Source organism: Jaculus jaculus, chromosome 1 (genome assembly GCF_020740685.1).
Source record: "Jaculus jaculus isolate mJacJac1 chromosome 1, mJacJac1.mat.Y.cur, whole genome shotgun sequence".
Taxonomy (NCBI): Eukaryota; Metazoa; Chordata; class Mammalia; order Rodentia; family Dipodidae; genus Jaculus; species Jaculus jaculus.
Genome location: NC_059102.1, coordinates 222,519,530 through 222,545,571, shown reverse-complemented (window position 1 = coordinate 222,545,571; position 26,042 = coordinate 222,519,530). Strand labels below are relative to the sequence as shown.

At 43.2% G+C, this 26,042-nt stretch overlaps 1 protein-coding gene across 1 annotated transcript in view; it reads right to left on the bottom strand.

The window, feature by feature from the left end:
* The window catches only part of Pbx4 (PBX homeobox 4), a 93,410-nt gene that overhangs the window by 1,552 nt on the left and 65,816 nt on the right, over positions 1–26,042 (bottom strand). The window contains exons 3-7 of the mRNA XM_045133644.1: positions 5,787–6,031; positions 5,319–5,509; positions 4,299–4,434; positions 579–660; positions 114–199 (exon numbers count right to left, since the gene is read on the bottom strand). Coding sequence (XP_044989579.1) covers positions 114–199; positions 579–660; positions 4,299–4,434; positions 5,319–5,509; positions 5,787–6,031 — 740 coding nt within the window. The remainder of the gene's footprint in view (positions 1–113; positions 200–578; positions 661–4,298; positions 4,435–5,318; positions 5,510–5,786; positions 6,032–26,042) is intronic.

Below are 26,042 nucleotides of genomic sequence, written 5' to 3'. Positions count from 1 at the left end.
TCTTGGCAGAACTTTCCTATAATGGGAAGGGTAGGGAAGGGCTCTGGTGTGCTGTGGACCAAGGGACTGGACCCCTGGAGAAAGTGGCAGTGGGGACCCTGCATCCTGCTCACCTGGGGCTGAGGCTGTAGAAAAGCCAGGGTCCGCAGGGCTAAAACCATGTCCCCAGCACTGGTCAGCAGGAAGGGACCCTGAGAATCTGCAGGAGGTGAGCGGGGTCAGGATGAAGGCCATAGTGAGAGCTGAGTCAACAGTAGCAGGGACTCTACAGGTGATGCTTGCCCACAGAGACCCTGAATTGGGGCCCCTTTGGCATCTGCCCAGTGAGGCAAGCAGAGACTCTATGCCAACTAGTTTGGACATTGGCTTTGGTAAGGGCTCTGATCCTATAGCCCTGGTTGTCTACAGGGATCTGTTGGCTAGGGTCATGGCCAGTGGGGACAGGAACATAGGAGAGGGAAGGAAAGGTATAACCTAGTACCATGGGGTGTGGGTTCACTCACCAGGGCTAGGGCTTGACAGGCGGCTTGCCTGACTCCCTGGGCCTTCGGCCTCAGTAGTGTCCATGGCCATCTTACCCGTGTAAATGGTAGCCTCTTCCTGAAACTTCCCCATGTTCTTTTTATACCGGATTCTTTTGTTGCCGAACCAGTTAGAGACCTGTGGATGGACAAGCAAACACATGGAAACTCCTGACAAGCTGCCCAGTGTGTGTCATAATGGGGATAGGCCGTGTGGCTAGTTACCAAGGACTGGGCTAGTCTGGGTGTGGTGATGCACATCAGTAATGCCAGCACTTGGAAGGCTTTTGTGCAAGAGTATTGTGAGTTCTGGGACAACCTAGGGCACATAGGAAGACTTTGTCTCACGAACAAACAAACAAGGGCTATGGGTATTGTTCAGTGGAAGTGCTGGCCAAGCATGTGCACAGCCCTAAGGTCTATCCCTAGCACTGAGAAAAGGAACGAATGAGGGAATAAAGGAAGGAAAGGAAGGCAAGCAATAGGATAGGTAGGGCCAGAGCCTGGATTTAGATGTTACTGACTGAACTGTGGACTGGGAATTATCCAGGGTGGGCCAAGGGCTCCCTGGGGCTGGTGTGTCTCAGAGAAGAAAGACATAAATGCTGCCAGAGGGAAACTGAGCCGTTTGGGCCACTGTCCCAGAGTAGCAGGTGACACATAACCCATAACCTTCTGCCTCCTCTCTGGGAAAAGGGAGCCCTGTAGTTCCTTGTTCCCTAGACCCCACTTCTGAAGAATCAGTGTCAGGTGGAATGCCACTGGATCCTGAATCTGAGAAGATGCCCAGGACAGAGGCCTCTATGGGTGGCCGCAGTGCAGGCGCAGGCTGACATTGTTTCAATGGTGCTTTATTTACTCCTCACAGTAGCCACAAAGGAGCCCCTAGAAGGCAGCTCCTCAGCAAGGTGAGGCCCAGGTCCCATCTGCACCAAGTTCCACCAGCACAGCATATTACCTGGTCCTTTATGTTGGTGGAGAGTCCTGTGGGTTGAAGGGTGTCAGTAGCAGCCTTGGCTTTCAGCCACCAGCTATCAGGGAAACCCCACACTAGGCATCACAATGACAAGGATCTCAGGTGTAGTGCCTTGCTATAAGCACAGAGACCTCTGTGTTCACTAACTCATCTAATTTTAAAAGTCCAGGGCTAGAGAGATGGCTTAATGGTTAAGGTGCTTGCCTGCACAGCCTAAGGACACAGGTTTGATTCCATAAGTCCCATATAAACCAGCTGCACAAGGTGGCACATGTGTCTGGAGTTCATTTGCAGTGGCTGGAGGCCCTGGATTACTCTTTCTTTCTCTAATAAATAAATAAAATAAAATATTTAAAAAAGGGGGATATGGGCATGGTGGTACATGCCTTTAATACCTGTGCTTGGGAGGAGGTAGGTAGGAGGATCACCATGAGTTCGAGGCCATCCTGAGACTCATAATGAATTCCAAGTCAGCCTGAGCTAGTGTGAGACCCTACCTCGAAAAAACAAAACAAAACAAAATTAAAGGTGTGTGCCACCACGCCTGGCTCGGCCTTCTTTATTTTATTTTTTCCTGTTTTTTAAATTATTATTATTATTATTATTATTATTTTTTTTTTTTTTGGTTTTTCGAGGTAGGGTCTCACTCTAGCTCAGGCTGACCTGGAATTCACTATGGAGTCTCAGGGTGGCCTCAAACTCACGGTGATCCTCCTACCTCTGCCTCCCGAGTACTGGGATTAAAGGCATGTGCCACCACGCCTGGCTCCTGTTTTATTTTTGCATGTGTGTGTATGTGTGTGTGTGTGTTCATATGTGTGTGGGTGCATTTGTAGACATGTGTGTGGAGGCCAGAGGACAATCTCAGGTGTTGTTCCTCAGGAATGCCATCTATCTCTTTTTTTCAAAAAGATTTATTTTCATTTATTTGTTTATTAGAGACAGAGAGAGGGAGAGAGACAGAGAATAGCATGTCAGGGCCTCCAGCCGCTGAAAATGAGCTCCAGGCACAAGTGCCACCATGTGTATCTGACTTATGTGGGACCTGGAGAATCAAACCTGGGTCCTTAGGCTTTGCAGGGAAGTGCCTTAACTGCTAAGCCATCTCTCCAGCCCTCCATCTCTTTTTGAATGTTGTATAGCAAATCCCTCCCAGTGAAAATATTCCCTCCTGAAGGGAGAAGGGAGTCCGGAAGTCATCAGGTCTGGGAAAAAGGTTGTAAGAAAGATTTCTCCCTAAGGCTATAAAAAGGTTAAACAACTATTTGAGGAGACTTCACTAGCCAAGCTGCCTGCAGGTTGTACAGTGAGCTCTGGAGATGCAACTTCACCTAGGCTGGGGTGGGCTCTCTGGTGATGCAGGTGCCTTTGAGTCATCCATGCTCCTGAAATCAACCCCTTACCCTGCTCAGCAAGTAATCCCAATAAACTCACTGGTTAACCAAAACTCATTTTGGTGCAATTGAACTTTGGTCTGTCTCTGAGCCCTAGCTGGGGTGAGCAGATATGTGTTTTTGTCACTCCAGGGGAAAAATTTTCCTGCAACATTGAGACAAAGTCTCACCTTGGTTTGGAGCTCACCAAACAGGCTGAACACTAGCTGGCCAGTGGGCTCCAGGGATCCTCTTCTCTTTGTGCCCCCAGCAAAAGTGACATTATGCTTGACTTTTTCACATGGGTTCTGGGGATCAATCTCAGGTCCCCATGCTTGTGAGGCATGCACTTTACCTACTGAGCCATCTCCCCAGGCTGCCCTCCCCAGCTTCGGCCTTTTTTCTGAGGATGCCATTGCAGCTCCTCAGTAAGTAGTCAGCATGCTTGGGCCCCGGCCATGTTTTGCTATCTGCATGATCCTGAAATGGCTGGGAGCTGGACATGATGACTAAACTAAGGGCTACTCGGTTCTTCCAAGTGCAAACTAGGGAGGAGTGGAGCACAATGTTGGAGGACTGTTGTGACTGCCATTCAGTGTGTCAGTGCCCACCATTCCTGCTACCACAGAGGCAGTAGGACAGGCTTGCCTGGGTAGAGTGCTGGATGGCCTGGCGCTGCCTTGCTGCTCATAGGTTGCCTGGAATAACTGGGTCTACTTGAGATTTATTTTCATTTATTTATTTAGTTATGAGAGAGAGAGCAGGGAGGGAGAGGGAGAGAGGGAGAATGGGCATGCTAGGGCCTCTTGGCACTGCAAAGGAATTCCAGATGCATGAGCCACCTTGTGCATCTGGCTTATGTGGGACCTGGAGAATCGAACCTGGATCCTTAGGCTTCACAGGCAAGTGCCTTAACCACTAAGCCATCTCTCCAGGCCCTAACTGGATCTACTTGAAAGCCTTCTGAAATGTTCCTTGGCATTGTGACTTTTGCTCACCTCCTTTGCTCCCAATTCCACAGAGGACACAGGCAACAAAAGACCAAGCCATAGGGTCAAGAAGCTCGTACTCTTCCAGGATACCCCAGGCAGCTTTTACTCTGCCACACAAACTCACTAGAGGAGGAACTTCCACGCCACAGCCACACTCAAGGGAGCTCACACTCCACCACACCACCTGAGGGAGCTCTTGCTCTACTGCATAATCTGACAGAGCTTTCTACACATTTTGCAGTGGGTGCATGTACATCCTTGTCTGACAGGTGAGAATACCTGCCCAAATCCTACACTCATAGTACAGAGCTGGGATCTGAGCCTAGTCAGGCTGACTCTGTCTCCGGGCCGCTTGGCTCCACATATTTAATTAACTCCCTGGGAGTTCTCCTCACAGGACTTAACCTTCCACTAATCCCAAAGCAGAAAGGCTCACCTGGGACACTGTGATGCCACCCTTTCTGGCCAGTTCTTCTTTGGTTTCTTCGCTAGGGTAAGGGTTGCTCAAGTGAGAATAAAAATACTCATTTAGCACTTCTGTTGCCTGCTTGCTGAAATTTCGTCGTTTACGCCTATCAAGACAGAGAACTTCAAGTCCATTCACATGCTAGAAATCTAGTGATAGGCCCCATCCCAAACTGGGACTGTCTGGCAGTTTTCAAAACATCAGTCACAGAGATGGCTTAGTGATTAAGGCACTTGCCTGTGAAGCCCAAGGACCCAGGTTTGACTTCCCAGAATCTATGTAAGCCAGATGCACAAAGTGACACACATGTCTGGACTTTGACTGCAGTGGCTGAAGGCCCTGGTGTACCAATTCTTTCTCTTTCTCTCATAAATTAAAAAAAAAAATCAGGGCTGCAGAGATGGCTTAGCAGTTAAGGCACTTGCCTGCAAAGCCAAAGAACCCAGGTTCAATTCCCCAGGACCTATGTAAGCCAGATACACAATGTAGTACATGCGTCTGGAGTTTGTTTGCAGTGGCTTGATGCCCTGGCACACCCATTCTCTCTCTTCCTCTCTCATATATATATGAGCCTAGGTATGATGATGCACACCTTTAATTCCAGCACTTGGGAGGCAGAGGTAGGAGGATCGCTGTGAGTTCAAGGCCACCCTGAGACTACATAATGAATTCCAGGTCAGTCTGGACCAGAGTGAAACCCTACCTCGAAAAACTTAAAAAAAAAAAGAAAAGAAAAGCAGTCAGCACATTGGATCTTCTCCCAAAGGGGCTGTGTGAGGTCTCTACACTCACACTCATTCTGCAGCCAGAGCCTCCAGGAATGACTTAAGCCAAGACAGGGATTTGGTATGACTTAATGGCAGAGCATGTATCTAGCAGGTGTGAGGTCCCAGGTTCAGCCTCCAGCACCACAAAGCAAAACAAATTCTACTCATATTCCTGAAAGCTAACCCTTGGGGGGTCCTGGGTGGCAATGCAGGCCCTCCTGACCTGGCATCAAGGAACCGTGAGCGGAGGGTCATTACAGCCTCACAGGTGCTCTGTTTCAGCTGCATCTGGATGGCACTGAACTTGCCATGGATGACCCCAACCATGTGCTCGATCTCCTTGGAAGACACGGGCCTCATCCTGCTCTGCTCCCTGAGAAGGTTGGTGACATGTGTGGTGAACTCATGGCAGGCCTGGGTGGGAACAGACATGCCGGCCAGTGACTATGTGGCAGGGTGGTGCAGGATGGCAGGCTCCACACCTGACTCGTCACCTGGCCCCCCACCCCCAATGGCTCGCAGGCAGGCTGGCTTCTGAGAAGTGGGAAAGGGCTTTCAGAACATCAGCCGCCTCTGTGGCAGCCAATTACGGCACTCCCTGCTTGGCCACAGGAGGCAGGGGTTAGTGGTCTGTGTTCTGCTTTGACAAATGCGCATTCACATGAGACACTCTTCCATGCAGAAAGATCACCTGTTCATATTTCTCTAGCTCAGAGTGGTAAATCTGTTGGATCTGGGACAGCTTGGCCCTGTAGTCACAGTGCTCAATGCTATTGTCATTTGGACAGCCACCTGGTGTCACTGTGCCAGCCACTGCCACAGCTCCTTGTCCTCTCTTCTTTGGCCTGGACATGCCCTCGGCCAGCAGCATATTGTCCAGCCTCAGGAGCTGAGCATCAGGGGGATCCTCTTGTTGAGTGCCACAGATGCTCATGGCTAGATGAGAGAGATGAGACAAGTCAGGATATGCCCACTGAAGAGAAAAGGATAACCAGGACCAAATGGCACTGACACCATGGCTGGGCAGGTTGTATCAGATTTCATATCACTGCCACATTCCATCGGAGACCCATAGGAACCCAGGGGGACTGATCCAAGTGCCACTTTCAGGAGCACAGTCCTATCTGGGGAGACCAGGTTGGGACAGTGCAGGCTGTGTGAGCAGAACTTGACCATAGCTGTGAGGACATAGAGGGGAATGTACATGGTATTAGAGAAGCCTCAATTTCTCAGCCAAGTTTCCAGCAGTGCTGGGGAAAAAGGTGCTTTTAGATGCTGGTGTAGACAGAAAGGCAAGTGGTAGTCTGCTATTGGTGGCATGGCTTGGATGGGGCACAGGACTGTGCTGGTGGGGGTCTGTTGTGTGCCTGTGTATGTGGGTGGCAGGTTGCTGCAATAAAGCTAGAGGAGAAAAAACTAATTGAGAGGGTGCCAGCAAGCTGGACTTGGTGGCTCATACCTGTAATTCCCAGCACTTGGAAGGATGAGACAGGAAGATGGCGAGTTTGAGGCCATTTCTGGCTACATAGCAAGACCCTGGCTCAAAATAAAAAAAATATCAAGGTCAAAAAATTCTTTTTTTTTTTTTTTTTAGGTAGAGACTCGCTCTAGCCCAGGCTGTCCTGGAATTCACTATATAGTCTCTTAGGGTGGCCTTGAACTCTCAGTGATCCTCCCACTTCTGCCTCCTGATTGCTGGGATTAAAGGTGTGTACCACCATGCCCAGACAAAAGATTCTTTTTTAAAAACCATTTTATATTGGGGTGGGGACTGGGCACACCAGGGCCTCTAGCCACTGCAAGTGAACTATAAACACATGCACTACCTTGTGCATCTGGTTTTACATGGGTACCTGGGTTCTTTGGCTTTGTAGGCAAGTGCCTTTATCACTAAGCTATCTCTTCAGCCCCCAAAATTTTCTCTTCTTTTCTGAAACAGTGACTCATACTCATATAGCTCAGGCTAGCCTTGAACTTGCTGTGTAGCTGAGGATGACCTTGAACTACCACCACTTCCTAAGTGCTGTTATGTCAGGTGTGTACAACACCTAACTTCACTGAAAGATTTTTTTGTTTTTGTTTTTCAAGGAAGGTTCTTGCTCCAGCCTAGGCTGACCTAGAATTCACTATGTAGTCTTAGGCTGGCCTTGAACTCACAGTGATCCTCCTACCTCAGCCTCCTACGTGCTGGGGTTAAAGATTTGTGCCACCATGCCCAGCCTCATTGAAAGATTTTTTTAAAAAAATATTTTTTAACTTTTTAAAAGACTTTTTTTTTTTTTTGAGGTAGGGTCCCACTCTAGCTCAGGCTGACCTGGAGTTCACGCTGTAGTCTCAGGGTGGCCTCGAACTCATGGCAGTCCTCCTACCTCTGCCTCCAGAGTGCTGGGATTGAAGATATGAGCCACCACGCCCAACTCATTTTTTTAACTTTTTAAAAATTTATTTGAGAGAGAAAGAGGCAGAGAGAGGGAGAGAGGAAATGGGTGCACCAGGGCCTCCAGCCACCGCAAATGAACTCTAGACACATGTTCCCCCTTGAGCATATGGTTTATGTGGGTCCTGGGGAAACTAACCCAGGTCCTTTGGCTTTGCAGGCAAACACCTTAACTGTTAAGTCATCTCTCCAGCCCTGAAATTTTTTTTTTAAGATTTATTTTTATTTATTTGAGACACAGAGAGGGAGGGAGGGAGGGAGAGAGAAAGAGAGAGAGAGGGAGAGACAGAGAAGGAGAGAATGGATATGCCAGGGCCTCTAGCCACTGCAGACAAACTCCAGATGCAGGTGCCACCATGTGCTGGCTTATGTGGGACCTGGAGAATTGAACCTGAGTCCTTAGGCTTCACAGGCAAGTGCCTTAACTGCTAAGCCATGTCTCTAGCCCTCATTGAAAGATTTTAAGCATAGGAATATGACAAATGGCCCTGCAATTTGGAAAGTCCATGTCAGCCCTGCTAAGAGGGGACTTGAAGAAAGGACAGGGCCAGACCACAGGGGAGTGGTCAGAGAATATCTGCTCTCTGAGTGGATATGGTTGTGGGATTGTAGGTCAGTCACAGAACAATTAAGAGGGGCAGCTCAGGGGATGTGTGGTCACCAGATATGGACTGGAGGAAGGGAGAAATGCAAGATTTCACCATGGCCAGCATAGTAGGTATACCTAAGTTGTTCTGAGTACATCTGTGTGGATAGGCTAGGTAAAGATGTGATGGAGCCAAGCACATGTGTTCTTGAGGCTGGGAGACAAATATTTCCTGGGACTGGGGGCTGAGCGCAGAAGTCTAGGCTGGTGGCATATGATGAGAAATCTATACACACACAATCACATCTCTAGTTACCTATGGTCTGTGTTGGGTGGGAAAACGAAACTAAGACTTATTTGTTACATTGAGGTATCAGGAGTCTCAGAGGTTGGAAAGATAAGTTTGACCATGAGGAGAATGTAACTGACCTCCACTAGAACAGTTGCAGGGGTATGTGGGGGTAGAACTTCAATACAAAGTTCCCAAGAAGCTGGGCTGGTGGCACAAGAAAGACTGTAATTTAGTTACTCATTAGGTTGAAGCAAGAGGATGAAGTTCACGGTCAGCCTGGGCAATTCAGTGAGACCATGACTTTATCTCAAAAAGTAAAGTAGAGGGTTGGGGATATAGCTCAGTGGTATAGTGTTTGCCTGGAATATGCAAAGCCCTTGGTTCAAGTCCCAGTTAAAAGAAAATGTTCAAGCCGGGTGTGGTGGCGCACGCCTTTAATCCCAGCACTCGAGTTCGAGGCCACCTTGAGACTACATAGTGAATTCCAGGTCAGCCTGGGCTAGAGTGAGACCCTACCTTGAAAAACAAAACAAAACAAAACAAAAATGTTCAGAAAAGTTTGAGAGCCACACAATACAAGGAAGGAGGAGCCACTCCAGGGTCCTGGCCTGAGGCAGGGTGTCTGTGTTCTCTCCCCAGCTCCACATAAACCAGGCAAGAGGATCAGGAGTTCAAAGTCATCTTCAAGGTACACATGGAGTTTGAGGGTAACCTGAACAACATGAGACCCCTGTCTCTAATACAAAAAGCAGACCAAGCCAAAAACAAGACTTTCTGTAGAGAGGTTCCCGTTCCAACCCCCCCCCGCCCCCGCCCCAGGGTTTCACTCTAGCCCAAGCTGACCTGGAAATCATCTGAAGTCCCAGGTTGGCCTGAAACTATGTGATGCTCCTACCTCAGCCTACCAAGTGCTGGTAGGTGTGTGTCACCATGCCCATCTGGAGAGGAGTTTAGAAACACCAATTAACATTTAAAGACTGTGTTATCTGGCCTTGAGAGATGGCTCAATAGTCAAGAGCACTTCCTGTGTAAGCATGAGAGCCTGAAAAGATCTGAAAGACTGCTTGAGTTCTATCCCCAGGACCCACATAAATACCTGGACATGACCACATGTGTCTGTAACCCTGGTTCCATAAAAGAACACAGACCTGTGAATCATTGGAGCTGGAAAAAAAAAAAAACAAACAGCAAACTCTAGAATCATTAAGATATTGTGTCTCTACCTAGCTAGAACTATTATTATTATTATTATTATTAGTTTGGTTTTTCAAGGTGAGGTCTCACTGTGGCCCAGGCTGATCTGGAATTCACTATGTAGTCTCAGGGTGGCTTCAAACTCTCAGCGAACCTTCTACCTCGGATTAAAGACGTTACCACCATGCCCTGCTACTAATACTTTTTTTTAGAGAGAGGCAGAGACACAGAGAGAATGGGCGCACTGGCCTTTCAGCCCTGTTAACTAACTCCAGATGCGTGCACCCTCTTGTGGTCACAAGTGGTATTTCACACTTGTGTCACTGTTGGGTCTGGCTATATGTGGGAACTGAAGGACTCCAACAGGAGTTCCTAGGCTTCGCAGGCAAGCGCTTTAACCGCTAAACCATCTCTTCAGCTCAATACTTATGTTTATTTTTTAAATATTACTTGTTTGCAAGTAATGTTTGGGTGTGGGCGTCCTTCCACTGTAAACAAACTTCAGACGCTTGTGCTACTTTGTGTATCTGGCTTTATACCAGTGCTGCAGAATCAAACCCAGGCTGTCAGGCTTTGCAAGCAAGTGCCTTTAATGCCATCTCTCCAACCCCAATACTTATTATTTTTGAGGTAGGATCTCGCTCAACCTAGGCTGACCTGAAATTCAGTATGTAGTCTCAGGGTGGCCTCGAACTCACAGCAATACTACCTCTGCCTTCCCTAGTGCTGGGGTTAAAGGCATGTGCCACCAAACTTCGCCCCAATACTTATTATTGAAGTAACTGTTTCAACATATTTATTTTCACCTGAACTCTTTTTCCTTCTTCTTTAATGAAAAAGCTACATCACCAAAACCCTGATATAAAGATCAAAATCCTGCCAGATAAGGTGGTGCATGACTTTAATCCTTGGGAGGCAGAGATAGGAGGATCGCCAGAGTTCAAGGCAACCCTGAGTCTATATAGTGAGTTCCAGGTTAGCCTGAGCTAGAGTGAGATCTTACCTCAAAAAACAAACAAACAAAAACCAAAAATGCAAATCATTGAAGGTAGAATTCTCCTCCTTCTTCTTTTTCTTTTTCTTTCTTTTTTTTTTTTTTTTTTTTTTTTTGAGGTAGGGTCTTGTTCTACCTCAGGCTGACCTGGAATTCTCACCTTTGTGCATCTGGTTTACATAGGTCCTAGGGAATCAAACCTAGCTCCTTTGGCTTTGCAGGCAAAAGCATTAGGTATTAAGCCAATTCTCTAGCCCCTGGAATTTCCTATGTAGTCTCAGGGTGGCCTCAAACTTAAGATGATCCTCCTACCTCTGCTTCCAGAGTTCTGGAATTAAAGGTGTGTGCCACCATGCCTAGTGGATTCCATTTTTGTTATTAACTTATTTGAAACAAACAGTTTTACAACTTACTGTAAGCCATACACTTTATCTACATGCGTTTTGAAGTCTGCTATGTCAATTAAAGGATGTTTGCTTGCCTTGGATGCTGTTTAGCATTAAAATTATTGTATTTGATAAAAAAGAGATATTGTGTCTCAAATAGGAACAGGCAGAAGAGCAATGGAGCAGGATATCTGATGGTCTGCTTTAGCCACCATAAGCACACCCTCCACAGGCAAGGGCATGGGACACCACATGGGCACATACATGTGTGTACACCACACATTTACATGCAAACACACAAGTAAAAAAATGTGTACCAATTTTGATCTCTAAGTTCTGTTTGGAGAATCTATCCTACAAGGCACTTACTCTTGCAAGTGATATGTAGTCATAGTACTGTCATGTGACTGTGTAAGACTGGAGCTTTCAGGTGTGATGAACCCCATTTCAGGCACAGATAACAAAGCTATCACACTTCAGGGCCTCCAGCCACTGCAAACAAACTCCAGATGCATGTGCCACCTTGTGCATCTGGTTTATGTGGGTACTGGGGAATTAAATTTGGGTCCTTAGGCTCCATAGGCAAGCACCTTAACTACTAAGCCACCTTCCAGCCCAGAAATTTAGTTTTTTTTTTTTTTCAAGGTAGGGTTTTACTGTAGCTCAGGCTGACCTGGAATTCACTCTGCAGTCTCAGGGTGGCCTTGAACTCATGGCAATCCTCCTACCTTGGCCTCCCAAGTGCTGGGATTACAGGCCTATAACACCATGCCTGGCAATTTATTATTTTAAAAAATTATTTATGGAAAAGGGAGAGAAAGAATGAGAATATGAATTAATGAATATGGGCATGTCAGGGCCTCTTGTCACCACAAATTAACTCTAGATGCATCTGCCACTTTGGGCATCTGGCTTTATGTGGACACTGGGGAATTCAACCTGGGCTAGCAGGTTTTTCAGGTAAGTGCCTTTAACAGCTAGGTCATCTCCCTAGCTCCCTGGCCTGGAACTTCAGATCCTCCTGCCTCAGTGTCCCCACTGCAGAGATAACAGGCATGCATTACCATGTCTGGCCCGTTTGAGTCCTTCTTTGGTCACTTGTTGAGCACTAAGTACTAGTTTTAAGCTTTGGTGGAAGAAAGCATGAGAAGAGGGCTTCTTGCCACAGAATCTAAAAGGCACAGGGCTCAGGCCTCAGCTTCTAGGGACACTGTATATGGTAGCTGGGATCTGTGCTGAGGTTAAGGTGGGACATCTCCCAACAGTTTCAGCTTGTCTTCCACTTAAAGCAGCAAAGGTGGGGCTAGAGCTGGGCTTGGTGAAGGGCGTACTTACCTACCAGGAACATAACACTGGCCGCCATCCTCGGCTAATACCACATAAACCAGATGTAGTGGTACACACTTGTTATACTAATGCTTGGGAGGTGGAGGCAGGAAGATCAGGAGTTCAAGTTCATCCCTGGCTACATAGCAAGTTCAAGGCCAGCCTGGGGTATAGGAGACCCAACTTCAAAAAAAAAAAAAGCAACTAATAAAACAAAAACAAGGGGCTGGAGAGATGGCTTAGCGGTTAAGCGCTTGCCTGTGAAGCCTAAGGACCCCGGTTCAAGGCTCGGTTCCCCAGGTCCCACGTTAGCCAGATGCACAAGGGGGCGCACGTGTCTGGAGTTCGTTTGCAGGGGCTGGAAGCCCTGGCGCGCCCATTCTCTCTCTCTCCCTCTATCTGTCTTTCTCTCTGTGTCTGTCGCTCTCAAATAAATAAATAAATAAATAAATAAATAAATAAATAATTAAAAAAAAAAACAAAAACAAAATCCAGCAAAGGCAGAAAGGTCATTGATTGCACAGGGAATTCTGGTAAGCACTAGCCATGGAAACCAACCAATGTCATGTTTTTGAGTACAGTGCCTGTTGTTATTGGCTGTAGACAGTTGCTGAACCTTAGTTGCCTCTGGTATCATCCAGATGGGGATTGTGCAAAGCACACCTGAGGACTTGAAGAGCTCCAAGGGACCATTGCCCACCCATTGGCTCAGTATTGTGAAAAGCCTCAGCTGGGGGGACTTCAGATAAAATGACTGTGTAGGAACCATGCCAAAGCAGCCTGGTGGGGAGAATATGCAAAAAAAAAAAAAAATCAGCAAAATAAACTCTTCTACTGAAAAGTGAAGGTGTATAATGAATTATCAACCACAGCAGAGAAGCAGGAGAGAGCCAGAGATTCTAGAGACCACAAAAATATGCAGAAGTAGATCCAGCCGTGGCTGAGGAAACACACATCCTTACGGACTTTGTTAGATGATCTGTTTGATTTAATACCTACCATACATAAATGCTCTGCTGGTTTTGATGGAATGTGTATATTGTTCAGTTGAATTTTAGAATCTATCTGTATTTTGCTCTACCCAGCCTACTAGAATACTCTCATGGCAGGCAAACTCAATACCTAGGGTCACTTTTGCTGTTACTCTGAGTTTTTTAAGAGCAACACCTGGCACCTTAAGCTCCTACCTGAAAGATATGTAACATCAGATTTATACATCTAAGAATACTGCAGATAATTAGAAAACCCAAGCTTCAAATTAACCCAAGGTGCAAAAATCTCTATATTATAAGAAACACAAAAAAATCAGGCAATATAATTACACCAAAATTTATAAATCCTATAGAAATGACCTACAATAATAATTGATTTAGATGAAATGCCTATCAAAGATTTCAAAAGAATGATAACTATGTTCAAAGAAATCAAGGAGGAAATCAAAAGAATCAAAAAAGACAGGAAACCAACTCAGTGAAATAAGGAGGTCAATACAAGACGTGAATAATGAAATAGAAATACTGAAAAAAAAAACAGTCAGAAATACTAGAAATGATCAGTCTTGATCCTACCCTCTCCAGTGTCTTGTGGTTCAGGTGTTTCCTTTAAGGGACTAGTGAAGGTTCAGTCATTTGGTCAAGACTGACCTAAATCTCCTACATCTTCCTTCCCTCCCTCTCCCCCTCTCCCCTCTATCTCTCTCCTCTCTAACTCTTGTATATTAGTTATCTTTTTCCTCAATTTCTTAGTGGACACTGACCTGTAACCCCCACTTCCAGCTTGGGCCTACAATCCACAATGAGCTTTTGATCAGAGAAACCTACAAGGTTTCCCAAAACAATGACAGACTTCTGTCAGAGTAATTGATGACCCACCAAAGGCCAGTGGTAAGACCCTATTGCTGAAGACTCCATACGCAGCTGACACGTAAAATGGAATGACATGGCTGGAAGCCAGGAGAGAGTCAGTCCCCAGACAGTCAGCGTGTCTAGTGCCAGAAGGCGCTACATAGGCGACTGGGGGAAGTGACCAAGATCTGTCCAAGCAACACATTGTTTAACCTAAGTAGCAACAATTAACCGGATGTGATACCCACACAAGTGCAATAGTGGTACACAGCCATGGTGAGGAATCAATTGCTCTTGATTTGGCTAACTGATCCACTCAGTGGTACTAGACCCTTAGCTGGAGCTGGGAAACAAGTCAGAACCATACCCAAACACAAGCCCACTCTACAATATCAAGCTATCATCAATCACGGGGTATAAGAGGGCCTACACCTATCAAACTGTCTATCAAAAAAGTAAGTGTTATCTCAATTTTCTGGGTGCTAACTTACTCTCCGTTGGAGAATCCGCTTCTCTTTTCTAGATAGATGCAGATCCTAAGAAGAGAGCTGCCCCAACATACCTCAGAAGGGGCCCAACTGAAACTAAGGACAACTGGCGAAATAAGCAAGGGTGATGTTTTCCTGTGAACTGGATACCAGCACAAAGGGGAAGGAGATCAATGCAGAGAAAAATCAACTCCTACCAAATCAGAGAGCCAGAGCCTCAGAGGCCCCCAACACCTCAGCACTGAAGCAGACCAAAAATGAGCCCAACATGGCTCAGGGAAATCTTGCGGAAGAGGGGGCGGAAAGAATGTCAGAGTTACATGTTGGGTCATGATTTTCAGAGACATTTATCATACTAATAACTGGGGGCTAACTCCACAATGCACGACCCATTTTCAATTACAAGGAGGGTCTAATGGGAGGGGGTAGATCACAGATGAGCCTAAATAATGGTACCAAACTGCCTGTATTTACTGAAAAGAAAACTAATAAATTAAATTAAAAAAAAAAAAAAAGATGGAGAGCAAAAAAAAAAAAAGAATTCCTTGAGTCTCATAAAACTTTGGCCTTTTGAATAGTGCCAGGACTGGTAAGAACTATGGGAATTTTTTTTTTTGAAGAATTATGAGCTTTATTTCACTGAAATATCAATGACCAATAAACTTATATAAATTTGCAAAAAAAAAAAAAAAAAAAAGAAATACTAGAAATGAAAAACACAGTAAGTCAAAAAACTGTAGCAAGTATTTATTTATATAATTTTTTTTTTTGTTTTTCGAGGTAGGGTCTCACTGTAGCTCAGGCTGACCTGGAATTCACTATGTAGTCTCAGGGTGGCCTTGAGCTCATGGTGATCCTCCTACCTCTGCCTCCCAAGTGCTGGGATTAAAGGTGTGAACCACCACGTCTAGCCTGAGAACAGAATATTTAAACTACAAGACCAGGTAACAGATCTAATATAGTCTAACAAGGACAAAGACAGGCTAGTAGGAAGGTATGAATAGGAATTTCAAGATATCTGGGGACACTATGAAAAGATCAAATATAAGAATTTAGCTGGGCATAGCAGTGCATGACTTTAATCCCAGCACTTGGGAGGCAGAGGTAGGAGGATCTCCATGAGCTCGAGGCTACCCTGAGACTACATAGTGAATTCCAGGTCAGCCTGAGCTACAGTGAGACCCTACCTCGAAAAACACACAAACAAGCAAAAAGAATTCAGAAGGAGATGAATTCCACTCCAAAGGCATGGTAGGTGTTTTCAACAAAATCATAGAAGAAAATTTTCCCAAAATTGGGAAAGAGATAACAATGCTGATATAGGAAGCTTTTAGAATAGCAAACAGACAAAAACTGGAAAGAATCTCTCACTGTCATATTATAATTAAACTACCAAACATGTGAACAAAAGAAAATATATTGAAAGCAGTTAGAGGGAAAAAGAAAGCCACTTATAATAGCAAGCCCATCAGGATCACAGCAGCTTACTCAACACAAACTTTAAAAAGCAACTAAGGCTCAGCAACTGTCTACAGCCAATAACAACACTTACTGCACTCAAACTTTAAACTTTAAAAGCCAGAATCGCTTGGAATAATGTATTCCAAGTTCTGAAAGATAACAACTGTCAATTAAGATTACTTTATCCAGTGAATCTATCCATCCAAATTGATGGAGAAATAATGACATTCCATAACAAAGCAGGCTAAAGGAATGTATGACCACTAAGCCAGCTCTACAGAAAATATTTAAATGGATTCTTCACTCTGAAGAGAAAGGAAAGCACACACATGAGGAAACAGGAAAAAACAAACCATACTATAAAAACAGTTAGTACAAGCGAGTAAAGGAAAAACAGGAAGCACTACAAAGCAAGAATGGTGAGAATAAATACATACCTACAATAATAACTCTTAATATCAATGGCCTCACTGCCCCAAACAAAAGACACAGGCTTGCAAATTGGATTAAAAGGCAGGATCCTTCTGTTTGTTGCCTCCAAGAAACTCACCTCTTCATAAAATACAGACACTATCTTAGAGTGAAAGGATGGAAAATGGTGTTTTAAGCAAATGGGCCTAGGAAGTGAGGAGGTGTTGCTATCCTATTATCTGATAGGATAGACTTCAAATCAACATTAGCAAGGAGAGATAAAAAAGATCATTGTATATTGATTAAAGGTAAAATTCAACAGGAGGACATCATAATCCTAAATATATATGCACCTAACATGGGGGTTCCCAATTCCATCAAACAAACACTATTAGAACTGAGGTCACAGATAATACCAGACACAGTTGTAGTGGATGACTTCAACACCTCACTCATCAATTGACAGGTCATCCTGACAAAAAATAAACACAGAGGCATCTAGATTAAATGAGTCATGGAACAAATGGACCTAACATATCTACAGGACATTTCATCCAAATGCTATAAAATATATATTCTTTTCAGCAGCACAAGAAACATTCTCTAAAAGAGACCACATATTAGGACACAAAGCAAATCTTAACAAGTACAAGAAAAATGAAATAATTCCTTGCACTCTACCTGATCACAATGGGATCAAACTGCAAATCAATAGCAAGAAAGGCTATAGAGCATACACAAAATCATGGAAACTAAACAACACACTATTAGATGATGAATGCTTCAATGAAGAAGTCGAAAAGGAAATAAAAAAATTAATAGAGTCAAATGATAATGAGAACAAAACACACTAAAACCTTTGGGACACAATGAAAGCAGTCCTAAGAGGGAAATTTATAGCTTTAAGTGCCTATATTAAGAAATTAGAAAGGGTGCAAGTCAACAACTTAATGCTTCACATTAAGGCCTTGGAAAAAGAAGAAAAAGGCAAACCAAAAATCAGTAGATGGGAGGAAATAATAAAAATTAGGACAGAAATCAATGAAATAGAAACAAAAAAAATCTAAAGAATTGGTTCTTTGAAAGGATAAATAAGATTGATAAACTCTTAGCAAGTCTGACCAAGAGAAAGAGAGAAGAGACACAAATTAATAAAATTAGAGATGAAAAAGTCACCATCACAAGAGATACTAGAGAAATTTTAAAAAATCATAGGAACATACTAAAAGAGCATATATTCCACTAAGTTTGAAAATCATAAAGAAATGGATGATTTCCTTGATTTATACGACTTATCTCATGGAAGAACTAATACCAATGCTTCTATAACTTTTCCATAAAATAGAAAAGGAAAGACTCCAACCAAACTCCTTTTACAAAGCCAGCATCACCCCAATACCAAAACCAGCCAAAGAGAGAACAACAAGAACAACAAAAATTACAGACCAATCTCCCTATGAACATAGAAGCAAAAATTCTCAACAAAATATTGGCAAACGGAATACAAGAATATATCAGAAAGATTATTCACCCCAACCAAGGAGGCTTTATCCCAGAGATGCAGGGATGGTTCAACATATGCAAATTGATAAATGTAATACATTATACAGGACTGAAGGACAAAAATCACATGATCATCTCATTAGATGCAGAAAAAGCATTTGATAAAATCTAACATCCTTTCATGATAAAGTCCTACAGAAACTCGGATTAGAAGGAACATATCTCAATATAATAAAGGCTATTTATGACAAACCCATAGCCAACATAATACTAAATGGAGAAAAACTTGAAGCTTTTCCAGTAAAATAAGGAACAAGAAAAGGGTGTCCACTGCCCCCACTTTTATTTAATATAGTAATAGACGTCTTAGTCATAACAATAAGACAAGAGACACACATAAAAGGGATACAATTTGGAAAGGACGAGATCAAGTTATTATTTGCAGGTGACATGATTTTATAACCTAAATACTCTACCAGCAAACTGTTAGAGCTGATAAACACCTATTGCCATGTAGCAGGATACAAAATAAACACACAGAAATCAGTAGCCATCCTATATGCTAACAACAAACACACAGAGGATAAAATCAGAGAATCAATCCCATTCACAATTGCACCAAAAAAAATAAAGTACCATGGCATATGCCTATCCAAGGAAGGGAAGGATCTCTACAATGAAAACTTTAAACACTCAGGCGAGAAATTGCAGAAGACAGTAGGGAATGGAAAGACATCCCTTGTTCTTGGATCGGAAGAATCAATATTGTGAAAATTACAATCTTACCAAAGGCAATCTATACATTTAATGCAATCCCCATCAAAATTTCAATGGCATTCTTCATGGTAATAGAAAAAGCAATCCTAAAATTCATTTGGAAGCACACAAAAAAAACCTTGAATATCTAAAACAATTTTGAGCAATAAAAGTGAAGCTGGTGGTATCACCATACATGATTTTAAACTATATTACAGAGCCATAGTAACTAAAACAGTATAGTACTGGCAAAAAACAGACATGCAGAGCAGTAGAAAAGAATATAGAGGACCCAGATATAAGTCCGGGTAGGTACAGCCACCTGATATTTGACAAAAATGCCAAAAATACTCATTGGAGAAAAGACAGCCTCTTCAGCAAATGGTGCTGGGAAAACTGGATATGTATCTGTAGAAGGATGAAAAATAGATCCTTCTCTCTCTCCATTCACAAGAATTAAGTCCAAATGGATCAAAGTCCTTAATATCAGACCCAAAATTCTGAAACTGCTAGAGAAAAAAGTAGGGAAACACTGCAACATATAACTCCAATTGCTCAGGAAATAAACCCACAGATTAATCATGGGACCTTATGAAATTACAAAGCTTTTGTACAGCAAAGGACACTATGAGTAGAGCAAAGAGGTAACCTACAGAAGGGGAGAAAATCTTTGCCAGCTATACATCTGACAGAGGATTAATATCTAGGATATACAAAGAACTCAAAAAACTAAATAATAAGAAATCAAACAACCCAATTAAAAAATAGGTTATGGAACTAAATAGAGAGTTTTCAAAAGAGGAAATAAAGATGGCATATAAACATCTAAAAAAATGTTCTACATCCCTAGCCACCAGGGAAACACAGATTAAAACTACATTGAGATTCCATCTCACTCCTGTCAGATTGGCTATCATCATGAAAACAAATGACCACAAATGCTGGCAAGGATGTGGAGAAAGGAACCATTCTACACTGTTGGTGGGAATGCAATATAGTTCAGCTATTGTGGAAATAAGAGTGGAGGTTCCTGAGACAACTAAAATAGATTTACCATATGAACCAGCTATAGCACTTCTAGGCATATATCCTAAGGACTCATCTCACTTCCTTAGATTTACTTGCTCAACCATGTTTATTGCCACTCTCATCACAATAGCTAGGAAATAGCTAGGAAACCAGCCTAGATGTCCCTCTACTGAGGAGTGGATGATGAAGATATAGTACACTTATACAATGGAGTTCTACTCAGTGGTAAAGAAAAATGAAATTATGAAATTTGAAGGAACATGGATGGACCTGGAAAGGATTATACTAAGTGAGGTAACCCAGGCTCAGAAAGCCACACGTTGCATGTTCTCTCTCATATGTGGATTCTAGCTACAAATGACTGGACTTCTATGTGTGTAGGAAGAAAACTCAGTAGCAGAGGCCAGTAAGCTAGAAAGGGGATATAAAGGGAATAGAAAGGGAAGGACGGAGGGACTTATATGTAAGTATAAGTGTTGGGAGCTATGAACCAAACCTTGGCCATGTTAACAGAAACTGCCATGTAGCAAGTTAAGTTTCTACTTCCTCACCTAATATTCAACTACCAAAAGCAAAGGGATCATATGCTTGGCTGAATACTCCCCCATGCTTCCAGTAGCTGATGAAGAAACAAAGGCATTGTGGCTTAACCAGTAACTCTGTGATCTTTGGCCTGATTATGTCCCCTTCCCCCTACAACCTTATATAAACCTACATGTAAGAATAAACTCTCGAGGCCTTGACAAACACCTAGCATGGTCTCCTTCTTGTGTCTGTTTTCCATCTCCCATTCATGTTAACTTCCCCTCAGGTCCTTGTTCAACTCCCTGCTGGGTGGGGCAAGTGGTGCCCGAACGTGGGGCTCGAGGTACAAAGTGTGACCTGGACGTCGCTCGAGTGGACGGCCGTCCCAGCCATTGGACCGCCACCCCACCGGTGGGTGAGTGAATGTTTGCATAGAGATCACTACAGGCAATCCACCTGTAATACAGATCTGTGCTGTGATCACCACAGAAAAAATCCACCTGTGATACAGATCCACTAAGGTAAGACAAGCGATGAATTCTAGGCAAATCATTTAAAGACTATTCAGTCAGATTTTAAAGACACAAGAATTGTGGGATTTTTTTGGTGCTTTTTATAAACTTCTTTTCCTTCTTTTACTTTCGGTTGGCACCACTGCATGGAATTGCAACATAGCGACAGGGCAACTGAAGCCTCTTGGCCAGGGCTACCCTCTGGCATTGGCTGAAGGCCCCTAGCTCCCTGTGTGAATCCCGACAGCCCACTCAGGCATTGGCAAAGACCTCCTATCTAGCCTCTATTCCTACCAACGAAACTGGTTATGCAACAGCCAGCAAATGCCCTTAGGGCAGCTACCAGATTCTTAAATTTGCTGACTGCTTGTGTCAAGCCCATTGGGGAATTCCCCGTGCAGATTCTCTGACCAGGAATGTTGCCCTCTGGTCTTGCTGTTTCTCCTCTTTCCTTTTCTATCATGGGACAGACCCTAAGTAAGCAGGAACTTTTTATCCAGGGACTTAAAGACTCCCTCAAGACTCGTGGGACAAAAGTTAAGAAAAAAGACCTTATTCACTTTTTCCTCTTTTTAGAAGATTTATGTCCATGGTTTCCCCAGGAAGGTACCATTGATGAAACAAGATGGGGGAGAGTGGGAGATTGTATAAAAGAGTATTATAAGACTTTTGGCCCTGAGAAAGTCCTGGTTCAGATCTTCTCCTATTGGAATTTAATAAACGATGTCCTACAGATTCACCGGTGCCAACTGGACATTTCAAAAGTTGTTAGGGATGGAGAATTCTTTCTTAAAAATAACCTTAAACCTAGCCAGACCTCTTCCACTCATAAACTAACTCCCTGCCCTCAAGATCCCTGCGTGGCAGCAGCAGCTGCAGCTCCCTCCCCTGAACTGTCCCGCCCTCCAGGCGGATACTGCAGCTGCGGTCCTGAGGCAAAGGCCCTGGGTGGGACACATGGTCCCCTTTCGCTGTGCCCTTCTGCCATTGTTCCTATGCCCGAGGATGACCCACTCGACCCACCTGCCCCTAAATCTATTTATCCTATTCTTTCCAAATCTATAGTTACCCCTCCCCTTAATGCCCATCTTTCCCCAGGTGAGGAATCAGAGCTAGAGGGTGAGGCTGCCAGATATCATAACCCTGACTGGCCGCCTCCTAAGGCGCCCATAGCAGACCCTCCACCTTATCTTTACAAGCCTAAGCCATGTCACTTCTGTGCCCCTGTAACCCTCGATTGTGATTTAGAAACAGTCACTCAACAGGCGACCCGTCAACTTTCCCAGGAAGCCCAATCACTAAAAACTCTCCTTACATTTTAAAAAAGAAAAGGCTGCCTTCTTCAGAGTCCTCCTGGCAGTCCTAGAGCCCCCCTCACCCCCCTTCTCCTTCAGGTAGTCAGAATCCTTGGCCTCCCGGCAGTCTTCTTGGCCATTACCTCCATGTGTACTAGACCAGACCCCTGGGGAGTGCCAGGAATAAGGCAGGGCTAATCTAAGGGGATACAAGCCCCACCCAGCCACAACAAAAAGTGGCAAGAAAAAAAAAAGGGGGTCGCATTTAAACTGCAGTCTATAAAGAACTGAAGTTTTATATAAAAAATGTGTCAACTTTGTTACATGATATCATAAATATAATTACTAAATTTATGTTCTAGGTCAACTTCAACTTTCATAGAGGATATTAAAAACAACAGAATTCTCTCTAAAGTGGTAACTTATAATTTGTCAGGCATTAAAAAAAATTGTAATGTACTTAAAGGGAGGAGACAACTGACCTGACTTCTAGGCCAGCCTGCCTCATGATAGCAACAATATTTGCCTTAGTTTAATGTCTTATTGGTATTTAATGACATAAAATTGTCTTTAAACTACTCACTTATTAGTGAGTAATGGGATTAATTTGGTGTTGTTTTTCATAATAGCCTTATAAGAAAGGTGGTTAATAATGGGATAAAATAAATTGATTAAAGGAACTGGAAAGAAAATTTTCAATGTTGGGACATAGGATGCTCATTAGAAATGCCTTTTGAAAAGCCCAGGCCCAGATGGATTTACTGCTGAATTTTACCAGACCTTCAAGGAAGAGCTAACACCATTGCTTCTTAAGCTTTTCCAGGAAATAGAAAAAGAAAGAATTTTACCAAACTTCTATGAGGCCAGCATCACCCTGATACCAAAACTAGGCAAAGATAGAACAAAAAAAGAAAATTACAGACCAATCTCCCTCATGAACATAGATACAAAACTTCTCAACAAAATATTGGCAAACAGAATACAAGAGTATATCAGAAAGATCATTAACCCTGATAAAGTAGGTTTTATTCCAGAGATGCAGGGATGGTTTGATATATGCAAATCTATAAATGTAATACATTACATAAACGGGTTGAAGGACAAAAATCACATGATCATCTCATTAGACGCAGAGAAAGCATTTGACAAAATCCAACATCCCTTCATGATAAAAGTCCTACAGAGACTGGAAATAGAAGGAACATATCTCAATATAATAAAGGCTATTTATGACAAGCCTACAGCCAACATATTACTAAATGGGGAAAAACTGGAAGCTTTTCCACTAAAATCAGGAACAAGACAAGGGTGTCCACTGTCCCCACTTTTATTTAATATAGTTTGGAAGTCTTAGCCATAGCAATAAGGCAAGAGACACACATAAAAGGGATAAAATTGGAAAGGAAGAGATCAAGTTATCATTATTTGCAGATGACATGATTCTATACATAAAGGACCCTAAAAACTCTACTAGCAAACTGTTAGAGCTGATCAAGACCTACAGCAATGTAGCAGGATACAAAATAAATACACAGAAATCAGTAGCCTTCATATATGCTAACAACAAACACACAGAGGATGAAATCAGATAATTACTCCCATTCACAATTGCATCAAAAAAAATAAAGTACCTTGGAATAAACCTAACCAAGGAAGTAAAGAATCTCTACAATGAGAACTTTAAAACACTCATGCGAGAAATTGCAGAAGACACTAGAAAGTGGAGAAACATCCCTTGTTCCTGGATTGGAAGAATCAATATTGTGAAAATGGCAATCTAACCTAAAGCAATATACACATTTAATGCAATCCCTATCAAAATTCCAAAGGCATTTTTCATGGAAATAGAAAAAACATTCCAAAAATTCATTTGGAATCACAAAAAAACCTCGAATATCTAAAATAATACTGAGCAACAAAAATGAGGCTGGTGGTATCACCATATCTGATTTTAACCTATACTACAGAGCCATAGTAACAAAAACAGCATGGTACTGGCACAAAAACAGACATGTAGATCAGTGGAACAGAATAGAGGACCCAGATGTAAGCCTAAGTGCTATAGCCACCTGATATTCGATAAAAATGCCAAAAATACTCATTGGAGAAGAGACAGCCTCTTCAGCAAATGGTGTTGGGAAAACTGGATATATATCTGCAGAAGGATGAAAACAGATTCTTCTCTCTCGCCATGCACAAGAATTAAGTCCAAATGGATTAAAGACCTTAACATCAGACCTGAAACTCTGAAACTGCTACACGAAAAAGTAGGGGAAACCCTTCAACATATTGGTATTGGCAAAGACTTTCTGAATACAACCCCAATTGCTCAGGCAATAAAACCACAGATTAATCACTGGGACCTCATGAAATTGCAAAGATTTTGCACTGCAAAGGGCACAGTGAAAAAAGCAAAGAGGCAACCTACAGAATGGGAAAAAATCTTCGCCAGCTATATATCTGATAAAGGATTAATATCTAGGATATACAAAGAACTCAAAAAGTTAAATAATAAGGAATCAAACAAGCCAATCAAAAAATGGCCTATCCAGGGCGACAGGCAGGCAGCAGGTGGGAGCTGTCCTCTTGGCAGAGCCTTGTCAACCCAGGAGATGGAGCTCAGCATCCTGGTGCCCCTGCTGTTGCTTCCCTTACAGTAACTTCCATGCATACAACCTGGTTGTCTTGAGACACTTGAAGTCTGGACCTTGTTCTTAAGAAGTTGAAAGTCCAGCAGGAAGATGACACAGCTTTTGGAAATGTGTGTAGCAACAGGCTTTGCTCTGCACAGCTTAGGAGAGACTTGGTAGCAGTCAGGTTGGTGGGGCAGTGAGGGCAGGGGTTCCGTGAGACATTTGCAATGGTTTAAGCACACATGGCCAAGTGCCCTGAAAGAGGAAGCTGGACTGTCAGGTGGAGTCATTGTAAAAAATTAAACTGGAAGCTGGGCAAGGTGTCACATGCCTTTAAAACCAGCACTTGGGAAACAGGTCGGAGGATCGCCATGAGTCTGAGGCCATCTTGAGGCCACATAGTGAATTGCAGGGCAGCTTGGGCTAGAGTAAGAGCCTACCTCCAAAAACCCCCCACCAAAATTTTTTTAAAGTTAAAAAAAAAAAAAAAAAAAGGCTATGGAGCTAAATAGAGCATTCTTAAATTCTCAAAGGAAGAAATACGAATGGCATATAAGCATCTAAAAAAATGTTCTACGTCACTAGTCATCAGGGAAATGCAGATTAAAACTACATTGAGATTCCATCTCACTCCTGTCAGATTGGCCACCATCATGAAAACAAATGATCATAAATGTTGGCGGGGATGTGGAAAAAGAGGAACCCTTCTACACTGCTGGTGGGAATGCAATCTGGTCCAGCCATTGTGGAAAACAGTGTGGAGGTTCCTAAAACAGCTAAAGATTGATCTACCATATGACCCAGCTATAGCATTCCTAGGCATATATCCAAATGACTCATCTCATTTCCTTAGAAGTACGTGCTCTACCATGTTTATTGCTGCTCAATTTATAATAGCTGGGAAATGGAACCAGCCTCGATGTCCCTCAACTGATGAGTGGATAATTAAGATGTGGCACATTTATACAATGGAGTTCTACTCAGCGGTAAAGAAAAATGAAGTTATGAAATTTGCAGAAAAATGGATGGACCTGGAAAGTATTATACTAAGTGAGGTAACCCAGGCCCAGAAAGCCAAGCGCCACATGTTCTCTCTCATATGTGGATCCTAGCTACAGATGATTGGGCTTCTGCGTGAGAAGGAAAATACTTGGTAGCAGAGGCCAGTAAGTTAAAAAGGAGACATAAAGGGAAGAGAAAGGAAGGGAGGAGGATAATTAATAGGTTAATATTGTATATATGTAAGTATAATGATTGCAATGGGGAGGTAATATG